The 18120-nt window shown below is 33.5% G+C and overlaps 1 protein-coding gene across 1 annotated transcript in view; it reads right to left on the bottom strand.

The window, feature by feature from the left end:
- Positions 1-18120, bottom strand: part of CDH12 (cadherin 12) — a 993970-nt gene that overhangs the window by 80525 nt on the left and 895325 nt on the right. Inside the window, exon 7 of the mRNA XM_079145106.1 lies at positions 6763-6930. Within this exon, the coding sequence (XP_079001232.1) occupies positions 6763-6930 (168 nt within the window). The remainder of the gene's footprint in view (positions 1-6762; positions 6931-18120) is intronic.

Here is an 18120-nt window from a genome sequence, read left to right as displayed (position 1 = left end):
TTTTTAATTTGATTTCTTAATGGTCCTGATACCATGATAAATCAGGTGTGTACCCACTGGTTTTTCTTTTTTGCTATTGCCTATGTTTGACTGTTGAGGACCCTAAAGCTTCACCTGTTTAGTTGCTAGTGCCTTAATGTTTCACTAGCCTATTACTCCAGATCTCTTTATGTATAAAATCTGCTCATCATTTTTTCTGGGAGTGACCCCAAGGCACTCTTTGATGATTTTTGATTTTTTTTCTTTGAATACTACCTTCCTTTCCTGCCTCCCTCCCTTCTTTCCTTCCTTCCCTCCCTCCCTCCCTCCCTCCCTCCCTCCCTCCCTCCCTCCCTTCCTTCCTTCCTTCCTTCCTTCCTTCCTTCCTTCCTTCCTTCCTTCCTTCCTTCCTTCCTTTTCTGTTTTTCCACTTCCACTCTTTCACAGTTCTGTGTATACAACCCTTTAAATAGGATGTCATGCTTTGTGGTGGTGTAAATATATCAGTATAGCTTTGGTCTTCCACTGACTAACACTCATTATAAGAATCTTAATTCAGGAATCAATGTAGATGTTCCCATCACTCTGTAATGATGTGGATTCCCATCCAGTAGGTATATACATACTTCTGTTCTTAATTTCACCATTTTTTAAATTCCAAGTTGTGTAATTGTCAGTTCACTTAAAAATCTGTACTTGGTGCTTAAAGGAAGAAATTTAAAATTTTATTTTTTTAAGCAGGTTTAAATAAAAATGATATGTCTTTTTGGCACTTATTATACCTCAAGAAAATGGAAATTTTAATTATTTTTCATTAAATGATTTATTTTATTTCATCTAATATTTGTTAATAAAATATATTTCTTATATACTGAAACTTTTGTTTCCAAGTGTTTTACTGTTGCCTATGTCTGTGTTGCTTTTATAAAAAAAATAGTTTTGAAATCCAATTTCTTTGTCTAATTCCTAAGACCAATAATAAGGCAAAAATGAATAGGTAAATGTGAAACATACGGAATAAAAGGTAGCTTTTGGATTATTTCACAACTGTGGTTAAAGACTGGCATCAATGTCAGAAATTTATGTAGTAAAGACTTAATATGATTATACTTCATATTCTCATGCTTTCATTCTCCTTCCAAGATATTTTGTACTCTAAAGGTAAACAGAGCATTATTTCTTTAATTTGGTTATTTTTCCTCTTTGCATGAGAGTTCATGTATCTCTTCTTTGCTTATGTATCTTAGAAATACTTCTTTGACTCTGACTTCTATTTTGAAAATTCTGTATTTTCAATGCCCCTTAGCTTCCTTCCCTCCAGCTCATCATATTAACACAAAAGCCATCTTCCTGCTGAATTCAGTTCTTCATTGCTCTTCATCTTGCTTAACACACTCTTGAGTCCAGAAGATCCCCAAATCCTTTCTATTCTGTTACTGAAATGTGTCCAGGCTTTGCTTCGCATGTATATGTTCCTAACAATTGCTGTGGGCTTTCTCCACACTATTGGCTACTTTAGTCCTTACCACATATCAAAACTACTTATTTTAATTAATTAATTAAATTTTAAATTTAATTTATTTGTGTTTTATTTTTACAGACTGCATTTTGATGCATTGTACACAGATGGGGTACAAACTTTCGTTTCTATGGTTGTGCACAAGGTAGATTCATACCATTCCTATACATAGGGTCATGATGTCTGTCTCATTCCTCCATCTTTCATGCCCCTACCCCTCCCCATCTCATTTCCCTCTACATAATCTAAAGTTCCTCCACTCTTCTCTTACCCCTCACCTCTGTTATGTATCATCATCCACTTATCAGGGAAAATATTGGGTCTTTGGTTTTTTGGTATTGACTTATTTCACTTGGCATGATATTCTCCAATTCTATCCATTTATCTGAAAATGCCATAATATTATTCTTCTCTTGATCTGGCGCTCAAAGCTAGTTTTTCTAACAAAGCAGTGCATGACATTGCCCTTCTGCAATAATATACATACATAAATATATAGTGTCTATATTGTGGCATCGCCGCATTTTGTAGTCAACTTGCTGCATTCTAAAGGGTATTGATTATGCACTTTCTGAGGTGTTTTTTATTTTTATTTTTATATTTGGTGAGTAGACAGCTAGCTAACCCTTAGCCAGAATTTCCCGGCAAAATGGGAGGTGAGATGTAAAAAAATGCACTCAACAGGAACAAGGAATCATGTACAACCAAAAGAATGAGAAATTATACTCCATCTATATGTGATGTAACAAGGTGCATTTACTGTCAAATATAACTTATTAGAACAAATAAAAAACAATAAATAAAATTTTTAAAAACACATGAAAAAAAAAAAAAAAGAGTAACAAAGAAGCTTGTGAAAGGAACTGAATGATCCTTTCCATATCCAGGTCTATTGTGGGTAGTACAAGGCCTTCTCTGCACTGGAAGGCCAGGGATATTCTGTTTTCTCCTGGAATGTGATTTAGTTAGTCTGAGACTATGTGTTTGTGTATGTATATATAACCACAAAAATAGTTTGTGTGTGTGTTTATACTCATGAATTGACCACCTCACTTAATTGATTTTATTTCGTAATACATACTTTAGATCAGCTTGTTAGATGGTTTTTTCATTTAAAATTCATGTAATGGAAATCATTAATATTTTTGTAGCTTACTTAGAAATGGAGAACCTCTAGAGATATCCCTGGTTTCCATAGATGGGAGCCATATAACTCTCATGCAAAACATTTTTCAAAAAAATACTTTGTCTTCATAAGATTTCAGGTAGAGCTCTTTTTTTATGCATTGAATTATTTCAATTACTGAACCAGTATTATTGGTTTCATTTATGGACACTTTTCTGGGTTATTTGGAAGATATTTTGAGATAAACATAGGCATCAAAAGCAAATTTCCATTTTAGAGAGAGAAATTTAAAAATGGAGTTCTTAGACAAATCTCTTTTACTTTTTAAATAATATAGCATTGCAATTTCATTTCTGAAACTGAGACATTACAATAGTTAAATGAGAATGAGAAGGAACATTCAGATCACTTTTTGTGGTGTGGAATATAGTAATTTTATTAGTCAATACCGTAGTTGTCATCATTATGATCAGATTGAGAAAAAGTTCTAAAATCCCAGGGGCCATCAATTTTAAATCAAGAGCAAAATGACAAACTATTTACATAAGTTTGCTATAAATACATTTGCCATTTATGTTTTCACATCTCCTTTTATAGAAGAAAATGGATGTAAATGAGGGCTTAATAAATCATATATGCATATAATTATGCACATTGCTGAAAAGCACTGTAAGTAAATTCTAAGAAATTATGTTGTGCATGTTTAAGCAATGGAAAAAGTATGTCAAGTTCATCTGAAGCAAGATTTTTGATCATAACTGCTTAATAGTCATAAGCAAATACAGCTAGCTGTTGGGAATTCTCTTTTAAGTTATTTATGTATGAAATACATATTTTCTTGACATTAACATTCAAATAGATATCATTTCAGCTTATAATTTTATGTCACATTTGCTGTTTAATTGCTCCATATGAGAAATGTTTCTGCTAAACGAGCACTGGTCTCTAAAGAAATGTTTTTTCTGTGTATAAATGTGTTCTGTCTTTTCCTCTGAAGAATGTAATTCAAAATGATGTTATATTAAAAAGGGTTTGACACAAAGACATGTAACACTTCAGCAGGGGGACTAAATTTTTATTCATGCAGAACATGAAAACCTTCTTTCAAATATTTCAAAAATATCTCCCATTTATTAAAATGTCAGACTGTGGTTCATATGCTCCTGTAATACAATCATAAAATAATTTGATCACAATGATCGGCTAGGTAATTTTCTATTGCCCTCTCATTTTCCTGTTTATGAGTATAGGCATTTTAATATATGTCATGGTTATTCTGAAGATGTGTTCAAAACAATATTGTTTTAGAGTGGCGTAAAAAGAAAATCATAGTTTTTTTATCTTAATATGTTGAAATTAGAAGGATTTTGCACTTCACATTTTAAAAACTTGTAACTTAAATTCATTGATAATAACTGAATATTTTTCTCTTTAAGTTTCCAACTTAAGTGGCAAATTTCACTAATATTGTAAAAAGTAAAATAAGACAGTGATCATGAACTTTCTCAAACTGCTTAAAATGCTTTAACAGTTCCAATGCTATGTTCTCTCAAATACTTTTCCTTTTTATTTACCCATAAAAACAAAAATTGAAACTTGAGTAAATACCCAACAAGCCTATTGCTTTATCTAGATTATATTGCCCCTAGATAAGATCTTAAAGTTATTTTCCTTTTTCAGTGGGATCTAAAACACAGTGTTTTTTTCCTAAGCATATGTAGCTTCTCTTCAATTGAGACTTCGTCATTTCACTGTGCCTGGGTCTATTATCCCTGCCCAAGCTTCTACAAAATACTCTTCACCCATACCCACTAGGATGAAATCTTTCCACTGGTAGTGATTTTGTATTTCTGACCTGGGAACCCCACTGTCACTCATGCATTTTCCTAGGAATGCATTTGCTGCACTATAGAGTCAATATGCTTTAAACACATAAAACCTGAATCTGTACACACGTTCATAATTCTACATTGTACAAGCAAACAGAATGATCTCCCAATCTATCCTGCTCAATAATCTATCACAGCTTGCCCCACTTAAGGCAGACATAAAAAAAAGAAAAAGAAAGGAATTAATAAGTAAAGAAAGAACTAAAGGAGAAAAGAAAAATACTGAAAACTTTTAGAGTTAGAATCATATTCTTTAGTAAGATCTTATGACAGAGAATCTAAGTATTTGTTTCTCATTTTAAACTTTTTTCTGCTTACCTTAATAGAAAAGCAAGGTAAAACATTGCTTTCAGATATTTTGTGTTATTGATCATAACACATTATATAGTAAACTTTGTTGTAAACTTTCCTTGTTATAAAGTATTACGATGTCTTTACAATGAATTCACTCATTTTTAAATTGACAGATAAAAACGACATGTGCCACATGACATTTTGATATATGTCTACCCAGTGGAATGGCTCAATTGAGCTAATTAACATATGCATTAAAGCCCAATGGTTTCTATATCCATTCATCTGTTGAAAGACATCTAGGTAGGTCTCATAAGTTTAGTTGTTGTGAGTTGAGCTGCTATAAACATTAATTTGGCTTAGTAATATGCTGATTTTAAGTCTTTTAGATATGAACCAAGGAGTGGGATAGCTGGGTCAAATGGTGGTTCCAGTCCAAGTTTTCTGAGGAATCTTCATATTGCTTTCCATAATGGTGGCACTAATTTGTATTCCCACCAGCAATGTATGAGAGTAACTTTTCCCACCACATGCTCACCAACATTTATTGTTGCTTGTATTCTTGATAATTGCCATTCTGACCAAAGCCCAAATGTTTAATTTACAATAAGAGGGAAAGTACCAGGGAAGAATAGAGTTATTTAGATTAGTGGAGGGGAGAGAAGGGACAAGAAGAGGTATGGGGGTAGGAAGAATAGTAGAATGAAACAGACATTATTACCTCATATATATATATATATATATATATATATGACTGCATGACTGATATGATACTATAGTATGTACAATCAGAAAAATGAGAAATTATACTCCATTTATGTGTGATTTATCAAAATGCATAAATGCATTCTACCTTCATGTAGAACTAAATAGAACAAACAAAAAAATTATAAAAAGCACAATGATTTCTAAATGCCACTCCAAACATTTGGTCATTAGACTTTCTGATCACTAAGCAAAAACATTTCAACAAAGAAAATATAGATTGAAACTTTAAAGAAAAAAAGTGACAAAGTGGTCAAATTTTTTAATGTAGCCAAAGGAGTAAAATATCCATTTACTTAAACATTCTTGGTGCTACATATTTTAGTAGATGAACTTGTACATTGTCCTTCTGAAATGGGAAAAGAAAAATCATTTTGCTTTTTAAACTCTCTAGGAAACAACTACCTAGTGATTTAATCAAGTTTCTTATAAAACCATGGCTAAAAACCATTCAGCATCAATATTCTAAGTCTTAGGAACATATAAATAATCCCTGAAAATGCACTGGGAAGTGAATAGGTCCTGATTGGTGTTAAATGTAATACTGTAACAGAAAACCAGATGAAATACAAGTGAGAAATACTCATTTTCAATGAGAAACACAGAGTTACAGAGAGGATACAGGTGTGAATCATTCTATTATCAAAAGGAACTATAGCAATTTTCACCTATTGCAAAACTAAAATGAAATAACTAGTCAGAACTACAATAATGTAAATACCATCAATATCATCGTATACACAAAAGTATATGAAAATGATTCAACACATATAATTACAAAAAGGAAGGCAAATAATTATTATACTAATGATATAAAATAAAAATATTATGGTACATGTGTTATAAATATGATGTTTCACATCAGATTTTGCATATTTATGTTACTTCTAAATTTAATCAGGTGTCAGGGTAAGATCCAACCCAAACTATTATAAATATTTTGTTTTAGTTAAAATTGATTCAATAAGACTGATTGTTCAGTTATTAATTCTATTTTCTATTAAAACATCATGGGACATGGATTACATTGAAGATTTAAAATCTGAAATGTGATTTTTATTTGCTGACTTCTGCTCCCTAAAGACAAGGAGGGTCTGAGAAATGATTTCAATTGCCAAACCATTAGATGACATTGTGATCAATAATTTCAAAAAGCTCTGCAGGTTTTGAGTTTAGAGAAAATAACATACTTTTAGGGAAGCGAGGTGGGTTGTCATTGACGTCACTGAGGGTGATGTTGACTACTGTCGTTCCAGCCAGTCCTCCTAGTTGTCCTCCCATATCTTTGGCTTGAATGAGAACTTGGTATTGTTCTTTGACTTCTCTATCCATGTTTGGCAAAGCTGTTCTAATAATACCTTAAGGGGAAAAATAATAATACAAGACAAACATCAAAAATCCTGTACTTTCCATAATAAAATAGATTGCTACAACAATAAAATGATTCTTCTAGATTCAGTAGCAAAGTCATACTACCTAAAAATCAAGTGTTATTTGAAAACACCTAAAATGTTCAAAAGTTAAGATATAATTTAATATGGGAACAACCACATAATGAAATACAGAGCAGCAGTGAGGAATTATTAAAAACTACTTTATTAGCTCTTGAAAGATGGTCATCACTGATGCATTAAGTTAGATTTTATTTATACACAATCATCTCAAGTAGCAATTGCTACAAGATTTAGGCAAAAAAATATATATGAAAAAATATACATGATCAATCTGAGTTGAGTGTGCACTTTGCAATGATTATAGTTTTCTTCTTCACTTTCATTTTCTAGGATAAATATGCCACTTAGTTTTTAAATGCCTTTTCACATTATATTTTGTCTTTCACCATTTCCCTCTATGGGAGAATAGATTTTTCACTTAGGTATCATTAAGCTTTGCCATTGCTGGGACTTCTGTCTCCTTTGTCACCAGGATCCGCCAGCACCTAGGACAGTGTCTGACATTTGGAAGGAGCTCCACCAGTAATAACCAAATAAATGACTGGTTGAGTGAATCTATAATTAATTCCATTTACAGTCATAAATTTGATAGTGCATGTGTGTATTTGTACATGATGTTCATTTTCTACCTTTGTGTCTAAATTTATAATTAATTTATATTTATACTTATTCATAATAAAGTAAGTAAAAGCTTCCGGATTATTTGCAAATAAAATCATAAATAAATATTAAACCTAATTCCAATTTGCAGTCAGTTGTTTTAAGGCAAGAAGAGACAGCCTTGGCCTTCAACCTGTGTGGCATCGATGGTGTTGTTTCTTCAGGGAGCAAGTATGAATGATAAGGAATATATCAATAGGAGCAAATAACGTTGAAATCATAAACCAAATATGCATCCTAATTTTATCTTGTCTTTCCACTATCCACCTACCAAATGCCTTTTTTGTTGCTAATTCAGATTTAACTGCAATGTAAAATTTATTTTGACACTTGAAAGAAATAATTTTAAAATGACAGCCTTCATTTTTGCTGCTGATGTTTTATTCAAGAATTGGTACTAACACCATTTTGATTCAATCTGTCTCCTCTTTAGCTCAGGCGCCTGATGCTTTGTTTCCAAGTAAATCTTAAAACTAAGATTTTCATCTCTAGTTTTTAATGTTCTGGTCCTACATACCTTAATCTATGTCACTTCTTCCTGAAAGACAGTTCTTGCAAACTTTAGATAAATTCCTGAGTTTGATTCTTATGCTTTCTGTCTTGTTCTTGTATTAAGGCTTAGCTTTACACAATTACTTTCAAATATGGAAACCATAAATAAATATATGCATATAAATTATATTTCTATTTACTCAATTTATTTCTGTTTGAAAATCCCCAATATCAAATTAGGGAGAGAAAGAGAGAGAGAGAGAGAGAGAGAGAGAGAGAGAGAGAGAGAATTGTGGACTTGATTCTGGTTAGTTAGTGAGGTGTATAAAACTCTATCTTCTGAGACCAAGTTAGATCAAAACATTAAGATGCAATTGCAAAATGGGTTAGATACATATAATCCACTTTGAGAATATCTATTTTTCCCTATGATTTTTAAAAATTGTCAAGATGTCCCCATTGCACCCACTGCCCTGCCCTCCTCATCCACCCTGGGTGTGATAGGTGAACTGCCTCCTGCTCCCAGCCCTCTTTTGGGTATTGCGCTGCCTTATTAGAAAGCACTATGTTAAAATATGGGAAGAGCAACAGCATATGTGGGCATTATCTAGTGATGAGAATGATGTACTTACCCTTCCTACCATCACTTACATTCAAGAACCGTGTTCCACAGAAATAAAATGTAACGTTTGTGCATTTTTCTTAAAGTGGTGAAATCTGGAGAATCAGGCAGACTGCAATATTGAACATGAAGAGATTTGTTCAACATCATCAGTTTTTGAAAATGTTGAGGAAGAAAGTCTCATTTTCAAGAAGTTATCCCTTTTATGACCACTTGTTTATTAAATGATTTACAATGACAAACGAATAAACAAAGATAGATTACATGGCTTTGATGTAGGAGGGACTTCATGAAGAACTGAACTGCAGTACTTCACTGCAGACAGCAGGTAGCAGAAGGAGGAGCCTCCTGCCACTGTTTAGTTCTCGCGTTAGTTTTATGTGTCCATCCTGTCTGCCTTCCTTTCAGTATTTGTATATAGATACAATGACTGACTTATAGGAGAGTAGCAGAAGACAAACCCAGGTATTTTATAGAACAGCATAAATACTCCACGATAATGATACCATTGACTTTAATTAATCCCATATTATTGTGAAATAAGTCATATTTATTGGATAAAAAGAGAGAGAGTTAATTAATTCTGGAATGATTTGAATGTCTTCTGAGGACATTTCTAATGTACTAATCAAGACAATAAGAATGAGAAAAACATCATCATGTCTTGTTTCTGCCAACATGAATGAACATAAATGGTTGAGATGATTTTATATATTTAAAATACTATAACAAAGAAAAGTAGTCTGCAGAGAGTGTATTTTCCTTTGGGGATAGTCCCTCAATCTTGATGAATCTCAATTTATTTTATACAAGAGGATAAATGTTTCAAGAATACCATTTTGAGATGAAAATAACAATGCTATATAAGAAAAAATCATAAACATCACATGTGATCACCTAGACTACAATTTTACAGGAGCTCTTTTCTTGATTGGAGAGGTAAAGTACAGTACTAAGACACGGGACCACAGATTAGTCAGGCCCTATACTAAAACATACATTTCATTCACCTTCTGATATTAGAATTGAGATATAATAGGCACACTCAATTGCTGTCCCCCACTCAGATCTACTTTACATGCTTTTGTAGACTTTGCTCTCTGGCTCCAGGCAGCCTTAGGCCTAGTGGTAATGGATTGTAGGGAAAGACAGAAGTCAACCTGGGCCTTTGTTCCCCTGGGATCCACATCCCAGGTGGTCTCTGACAGGGTCTCTCTCCAGACAGTGCCAGTGTCCCTAGACCCTCTCTCCCCTTTCCCTAGTGAGGTAACATCTCCCTCTTGTTAGTCCTTCTCCAGGTACTATCTATGCCTTAGTGATTCTCTAAAGTCTGCATGCGCTTTAGCCTATAGTACTTTAATTAAACTAATCTCAAACTTCCCCCGAGTGCCATATGGGACATATGGGATGATAATTCATACACTCTCTGTACAGTTCCTTTCAAGATTTACATTTAATGGGTGTGTGTTCGTGGGAGTAAGAAGCAGACCATAAGGAAGTACACAAGTAATTTAGCCAATTTGATATGGGATGAGTGTTGTGAAGACTATAAAAGCAAGTGCCTTTGTGGGGGTCTCAGAATAGTTTTCTCTAAGGAAAGGCTGTAGAAGTGAAATATCAGAGGAGAGGAGGCAGAGGTAGAAAGGAACAGGTGGTGCATTCCAAAGAGAGGAAGAAGGAGAGCGTCCCTACTTCAAAGCCCACTGGAGGAGCTTTTAGGCCCAGCGGATAAGAAAACTTGACATGCAACGGGCCCATGGAGGGGCAGAACAGTCAGCTGTTTTTCTCAAAGACAAATATAATAGCCTAATACCATTTGAAAAGCATCTTGAAAATTATGTGATCACTTTGGACTGTCACAAAACAGTCTTCTGACATCTATTTGGTGACAGTCCAGAGCACAAATACAATTTGGGGGACTATTCTGCACAATCCCCAAATCATTACAGATCTTACTGGATCTTAATATAGATTTATTATTATTGCTGTTGTCATTACCATTACCATTACTATTATTATCTAAGACAGGCTGATAGATCCATCCTTTTTCAACAATATAGTGACCATGGTGATCATGGGAGACTGACATATCTAATGTGTGGGTGACTATTGTATGGTAGCATTGATAAATTAACTTTTAGTCTAGGATCTGTCATATTTCACATATATTCAAAAATGTCGTTTTAAAGAAAGGACAAGATGGTAAGGAATCATTTGAACAGTGCAACTTATAGAATTGTTATATCCCCTATCAACAGAGTAGGGATTAAAAAACTCTCACAAGAAATGCTTCACTGTTCATCCACCACCACCATCACAGATTTGGGGCGTGTGACATTTGAGGACCATGCCTGGAGTGCTCCACCTCGGTTAACCCCGCCTTGCCAGGCTATGCGAGCACCTGTGCTGTTCCAGGGGACTCACTCTGTTCCACAGTCCGTGGGCCTGGTCATCTTTCTTCTTCCTATATTAGTCTGCTTTTCCTGTGAAGTCATTTCCGCCTCAATTTCCAGCTCCATTTATGATGCATAAGTGATTGTATCTAATAGGATTCAGGCACAGAAGACCACTTTTCATGGTGCATCTTTACTTTTTTTCATATCTTCTCTCACTAAACTGAAGGCTACCAGAAGACTAAAATGGTTTTTAATCATTTTTATGCATGTATGTCTATCTTTCTGTTTCACCTTTATTAATACAACTCTGTGTATTTTTCCTATTTGTAATTTAGGTAAAATAATATGTAATATAATTTTTTTTTTGTTTACTTGACACTCCTTATTTTGAAATAGATTTTGTTTTCATTTCATTGCCCACAAGTCAGAAAACATAAGAATTTTTTTTCTTTTTATTAAGGAATGATACACAATTTCCCCCATATCTATGCCCTGATTTAGAGATTCACATTGACCTTTTCCCCATAACTATTTATTCTGCAATAAATATCAAATAAATAAATGAAGTTAGATTATTCGAAAAGCCTTTTACATTCTTCCCAATTCATCTCCATCTGGTTTTAAAGCTAATTTCGAGAGCGAGAGAAGTCAGATTTATCAATCTGAATAGCCTCGTGGAAGAAGAAAATATATTTGAAGACAGCAGAGGGCTGTCATTTTCTTCCCGATTCCAAATAGTATTATTGTTTGGTTTTGGGGAGATGAAAAACAAATGAATCACTTCATTTTCCATTCACTGATCACTCTGGTCCCAAGGAGTCCCCAAGGCCACCAGTGTGCTGTCAATAGAGCAGCTACAATGGTAAGGTTGCAATGATCCTGTCTCTGAAGTCCTCAGGAATTGTGCCTGACTCTCCAAGTAACGTCGTCTCTAAACCCCCACCTCCCCACTGAGCTCTCCAATCCTCTCCCCTTAACTCCCTTCCTGACTCACTGCTGTTTTCTCCACTCTCTCCTCTCCTGCAAACATTCCTCCCATGGTAAGCTCATGAACACTTCCTCCACTTCCTCCAGAATCTTTCTCCAGGTTATCATTTAGAACTTTGTTAGCCATTTGATCTTAACTTCCAGACTACATTTGTTTCCTATTGTTTCTGTTACCAATTATCACAAATATAATGGCCCAATACCATATCAACATATTATCTTATAATCCTCGAGTGTCTTGTTAGCCTCAAGTTCAGCTGTCAGCAGGACTGTGCTCCTTCTAAACATTACATCTTCTGGAGGATTCCTAACTGCCTGTATCCTCATTCCCATTCTCTATCTTCTGAGGCAGAAACAAATCTTTTCTGACTCTTCTGATTCACTAAGAAAGACTCTTGTGATTACTTGGGTGCACTGAAGTGAAACAGATTGATCCCCATCTCAACAGCAGATGATCAGCAGGATAAATTATACCTACTACTTAACTCCTCTTTGCATACAGCCTAACGTATCTGCAAGTTCAAGCAATTAGGAACTGAATATATTCAGGGTGGGTCATTATTCTATCAAAGATACAACTACTCAGAATTTCATGACCTTTTTCTTCATTCTTTCTTTAGTTCTTGTGTTTATTTTTCTTAATTGGTCTGTTTGGTTTGTGGTGCTCAAACAAAATGTCAGTTACTGAAAGCAAACTTTTTTTCTCTTTCTTTTTTGTAGAGTACCTACTGAAAATAATGTCAAGCATACAATAGGGATTCAATAAATAATATTAAAATAAGTAAGTTTCCACAAAATAACAGTTAAGGTATCCTATGGAAAAAAACATACATTTTTTTTTTTTCCAGAAAGGTTATCTTAAGTGTCTCTAAAAATTCTGGCTATTATTTGCTAAAAAACTCCTGATGTAATTTTGAATGGGATGAAGGTTTTTGCAGGAACCTAGTTGTATTATAATTGCTGCACTATGAGAAACATCTTTAATAAAGGTTATTTTGGGACCAGATAGTGATCTCTCTCAGTAAATCACAGGTTCCAGGGTTGACCATGTCATGATTTACTTTTATACAAATAAGAATATGGGGAAAGCAGTACAAAAGGTATTTCATACATAAGTCTGTTAAGGACAGATGACAGGATGGGAAGGACAATAATAGTGAAAGAAGTAAAAACCTAACTTTACCAGGTGTAACATGTTTTCATTTTTAATTTCGCAGTTAAGTAATTGAAAATACTAAATAAGAGATCTGGTTTTTGTATCAGTTAATTTAAAAAGTTACTGAGTATCATTTCATTTTAGACTTAATTAGCAAAATATAATGCAGTTTTAAACAATATTGTTTTAGTTAGCTTTTCGTCTCTCTGACCAAAATACCCAACAAGGACAACTTAGAGGAGGAAATATTTTTGGGTGGCTTACAATTTCAGAGTCTAGTCCACAGTAGACCTACTCCATTGTTCTGGGCCTAAGGTGAGGCAGCACATTGTGGGGGATGGTGTCAGTAAAGGAAAGGTTCTTCCCTCATGGCAGGGTCAGGAAGCAGAGAGAAAGGGAAAGCATGTGCAGGGAGGGGCCACAGGGAAGATGCGCCCTTCACCTTCTAGTGACCTACCTTCTCCAGCCACATCCCCACTGCCCACGGTTACCACCCAGTGATTTAAACTAGGATGGACCGATTGGTTTAAAGCTCTCATAGCCTAATAATTTTATCTCCAAATATTCCTGCATTAACAGGAACTTCAGGGATACACCTCATGTCCAAACTATAACAGACATTATTAGTAAGATGTGTCCATCACTGCATACATGAAGTTTATATTTTCAAAATGTTGTTGCCTGGCGCTGTGGTGCATGCCTGTAATCCCAGTTGCTTGGGAGGTTCAGGCAGGAGGATGGCAAGTTCAAAGCCAGCGTCAGCAAAACAAGGCACTAAGCAACTCAGTGAAACCCTATCTCTAAATAAAAAACAAAATAGGGCTGGGGATGTGAATCAGTTGTCGGATGCCCCTGAGTTCAATCCCAAGTACAAAAATAAAGAAAAAAGAAAAGAAAGACTGTTCTTAACTATGTGTTTAGATGACAAGATGACAAGAAGAATTAATAAGTTATTTTTAACAGAGAAGGGAAGAGACCCCCCCCCACTACAACAGGCCTTAACTGTTCCATAAGATTTAGGGGTCATTTCCCTCAGATGTTCCTCAAGAAATTTCATCCTTCTAATCAGTCTATATCAGGAGTGCATTATTTTTCATAGAATTGTGTCTCGCAAAACTCAAATGTGACCTTCCAAGGACTTGATGGGCTCCACCCAGTAACTGGGAATCTCCTTGATTCATCTCAGTATCATAGTAGCAAAGCACTTGCCATACAATGTGTTATAAATAAATGTATACAAAGCAAATTATTAATCAAATCCATGATAGGTCATGGCATTTTCTTTGTTACTAAATACAGTAATGTCGAGTTCACAGGATTACAACACAACCACTTTTACCCACAAAAACACGTAGGCAGAACTTTTTTTTTTTTTTCACTCATTTTATCCATTGATGGTGGTTTCCTCTGAAGCAACACAGAATGCTACTAATTCCTAAAGGCATACATCACAACCCTCTGGGTGTATTTTCTTTTCAAGGTCAAACATTCTTAGATCTTTCTGCTGATGTTTGCATCCTCTGATTTCTAAAACAAGGCAAGTGAAACTCAAGTTCACTTCTCTTGAAGAGGGACAATGCCCAGTACAAGGGAATCTTTGTCTGTGATGCATTCGTGGTCAAGTAATATTGCTACACAGATGAAAACATTGCAAAATAGCTAACTACATAAGCTTTTTATCTTAATAATGGTGTGTTTCCTTGACACATTTTTCCTTCTTAATATTTACTTGCATCTATTGATTTTCTTGCCCTTGGTGTATCCATAATCAGTCCTTGTCTTAATGCTTCCTGGCAATTCATTCTTTCTGGCTCACACATATTGAAGGGATGACTACTTTGTGTGAGCACTCTTGTCCTTGAGGGAAGGAGATATTCTTAGAAATTTAAGTTCTACAAAATTATATTCTGAATTAATATGAAAAGAATTTTCAAGATATAAGATATCATAAGCATTTGCATGATCTTATAAAGTATTGGTTCAAAACTAAAGTGTGGTCCATGCTGCAATATTAATATGAACGTTAGAATACCAACACACTTTAAAACCTAAAAAAATAAATTTCAATCAGAACATGGGAATACATAGGATATAGACTCAGAGGTTATTATCTATGAAAGAACAGTGATAGACTCACCAGCAAAAATCTTGGTAAGTGTCAATGAACTAGAGAGGATCACACAGCTTGAAATATCAGAACAGAGAAAAAAACAGGAAAGTAGCACATGCAACTGCATTCTCCTTTAACCATTTATATAAATGATGGGTATATATACAAATGACTAATTTATGAAGAACACATGTTTGAAAAATGTACATAAATTAAAAGATATTGGCAAAAATGTTCTGGATATAGAATATTAGTTCTATATCTGTATCTATACAATTTATCTATGTAATGCATCTATACATTGTCAGTTACATAACAATGTTAATGTACTTAATACTGCTGAAATTTTCATTTGAAAGAATTAAAATGGTAAACTTTAAATCTTGCATATTTGACAATAGACAAAATTAAAGTTCATGGAATAACAAATATATTGAAATTGATGTCAATTAAGTTTTCTCAAGTAAGGCTCAAATAATTTAGAAAAGTCATCACCACATGATGCATAATGTAGATACAGTGATATATAATGTAGAAATCTCTAGTTACCTAAAGCAAACTAGTTACTTGAAAACATTTAGGAAAAATACATTTAAAATTTTTAAATATTAAGACAGGGTCAGTTATTAATATTAATATTTCTTGTTCTAAATGGAATCTTTATTATTAAATTTGTGAAGATGTTCAGCAGTGTCCTGATGCCATATACTAGATAAAATACTATATTATTTTGCTTTTATTTAATATTTTATAACTTATACAGATTTTCATTTTTCTTTAAACGTTAAATGTAATGAAGTATGATAGTTTACATAAACCAATAAATGTTAATATAAATATTTCAATGTTTATAAACATTAAATATAATAAATTAATGTTTTATAAATTTATTTACATTCAAATTTTTATAACTATCATTCAGTTTTATTTTAAGGCATATATGTGAACCTATCTATAGCAAACTATTTCTCGGTTAAGACAAAAAATATCAAATTAATAATTTTAAGGGAAATATTCATTTTTGATTTATTTCATAGCATATATTAATTTATATTAGTGTCATACACTTGTATTTAGAAAAAAATCTTGCCATATCTTCTTAGAAATGTCAGAAAGGTTTATCAAAGTGTAATATCAATTTTATTTTCTCATTTCTAATGAATAAAATATAGAAGTATTTATCTTTTCCTAAGTGTTTATGCACCAGAAGTTTTAATGAGACCCTTCCTTTAAGAATTGTTTTAAACTATTCTCTACACTCAAAAGTGGAAAATTTTAGATAATATTGGTTTTTCATGCATTTTATTTAATAACAGCAAGAGGAATCATAAAAAGAGGCTATATGGCTGGAACAAATGGAGAGTATTTCTGAGAAATTGCAATTATCCTTGATTTTTGATTTACTCTTCTCTACCACAAGGTGATAAATTTGACAAAAAGACTTCTTAATGGTTTTCGTGCATGAAGAACTAGTTTTCATTCTCTTAATGAAGTGCCTCATCATCCACTCTTTTCCTGTCTAGTGGTCTGAGGCATTGCTACTACCAAGACTTCTGTCTCCAGTGAAAATCAATGCTTTAAAAATCTATTATGTAGTTTATGCCAGAATTGTTTCACATTTAGTTCTATATAATAAGCCTTATATAAAAATATAAACATAAAATTATAAAGTCATAATGTGCATTCACATATTATATCGTAGCGTAACACTTTTTGAAAAGCATTAGAATTTATCTAAAGTTAATACTGCCCAAGTAGAGTCAAAGGGACAGTATTTGTCTGGACTCATACAATTGATATCTGTCTGGTATTAATTTGACTGAAGCAAATATATTCTTATCTCAAGCATTTAGTCTGTATAATTTTATCTCATTTTCAGTTAGATAATGATTACACTATCACCTACAGTTTTTCTTACCAATATTGTCATTCATCTTTCAGTGGCCACTCTGATTCTGAGTATATAAACACATAGAGTTTATAGAGTGCATCACTGCAACCCCATGAGAGTGTTCTAATACTGATCCTCTTTCTTCACCAATCACTATATTCCTTTTATCTTTCTTTTTTCTCTGAGGAGTGTTCCTTAGAGGCTGAAGTGATCCATATTTTTATTTCTGGTCAGATTATCTATTAAAGTAAATTTGTAAATGACTTATAACTCTATAAGAAAAAAAATAGCTGAGAAGCTGGGGTTGTAGCTCAGTGGTAGAGCACTCGCCCAGTATGTGTGAGGCACTGAGTTCAATTCTCAGCAGCACACAATAAAATAAATAATTAAAATAAAGGTATTGTGTCCATCTATAACTAAAAAAAATTTTTTAAATAGCTCACAATGACCCAATCTGATGAGAGGATATATTTCAGATAATTTCCCTTCATCAGTACTCTGTATATTCTGCGCTTTGTCCAAACCTCTGTAATTTCTTGGAAGCTTTGTACCAACATAACTTCATTGAGCAACATCTTCAACTTTTTTCTTTTCCACTTTTTCCCTTTCTTTATAAAATATATATGATTTTCCCATATTTAACAAAAACCACAAAACTTCCTTAACAATGATATTGACCTACATCTTCCTACATTTACTGCCATATTTATTGAAAAAAATTTCTAAAAGTCACTTCCCCATCTCACACTCACTGGTAGCATTGCACTGCCTGACTTTTAA

The sequence above is a fragment of the Sciurus vulgaris genome, assembly GCF_902686455.1.
Source record: "Sciurus vulgaris genome assembly, chromosome: 6".
In the NCBI taxonomy this organism is placed as follows: Eukaryota; Metazoa; Chordata; class Mammalia; order Rodentia; family Sciuridae; genus Sciurus; species Sciurus vulgaris.
This window is presented reverse-complemented; position numbering and strand designations above follow the sequence as displayed.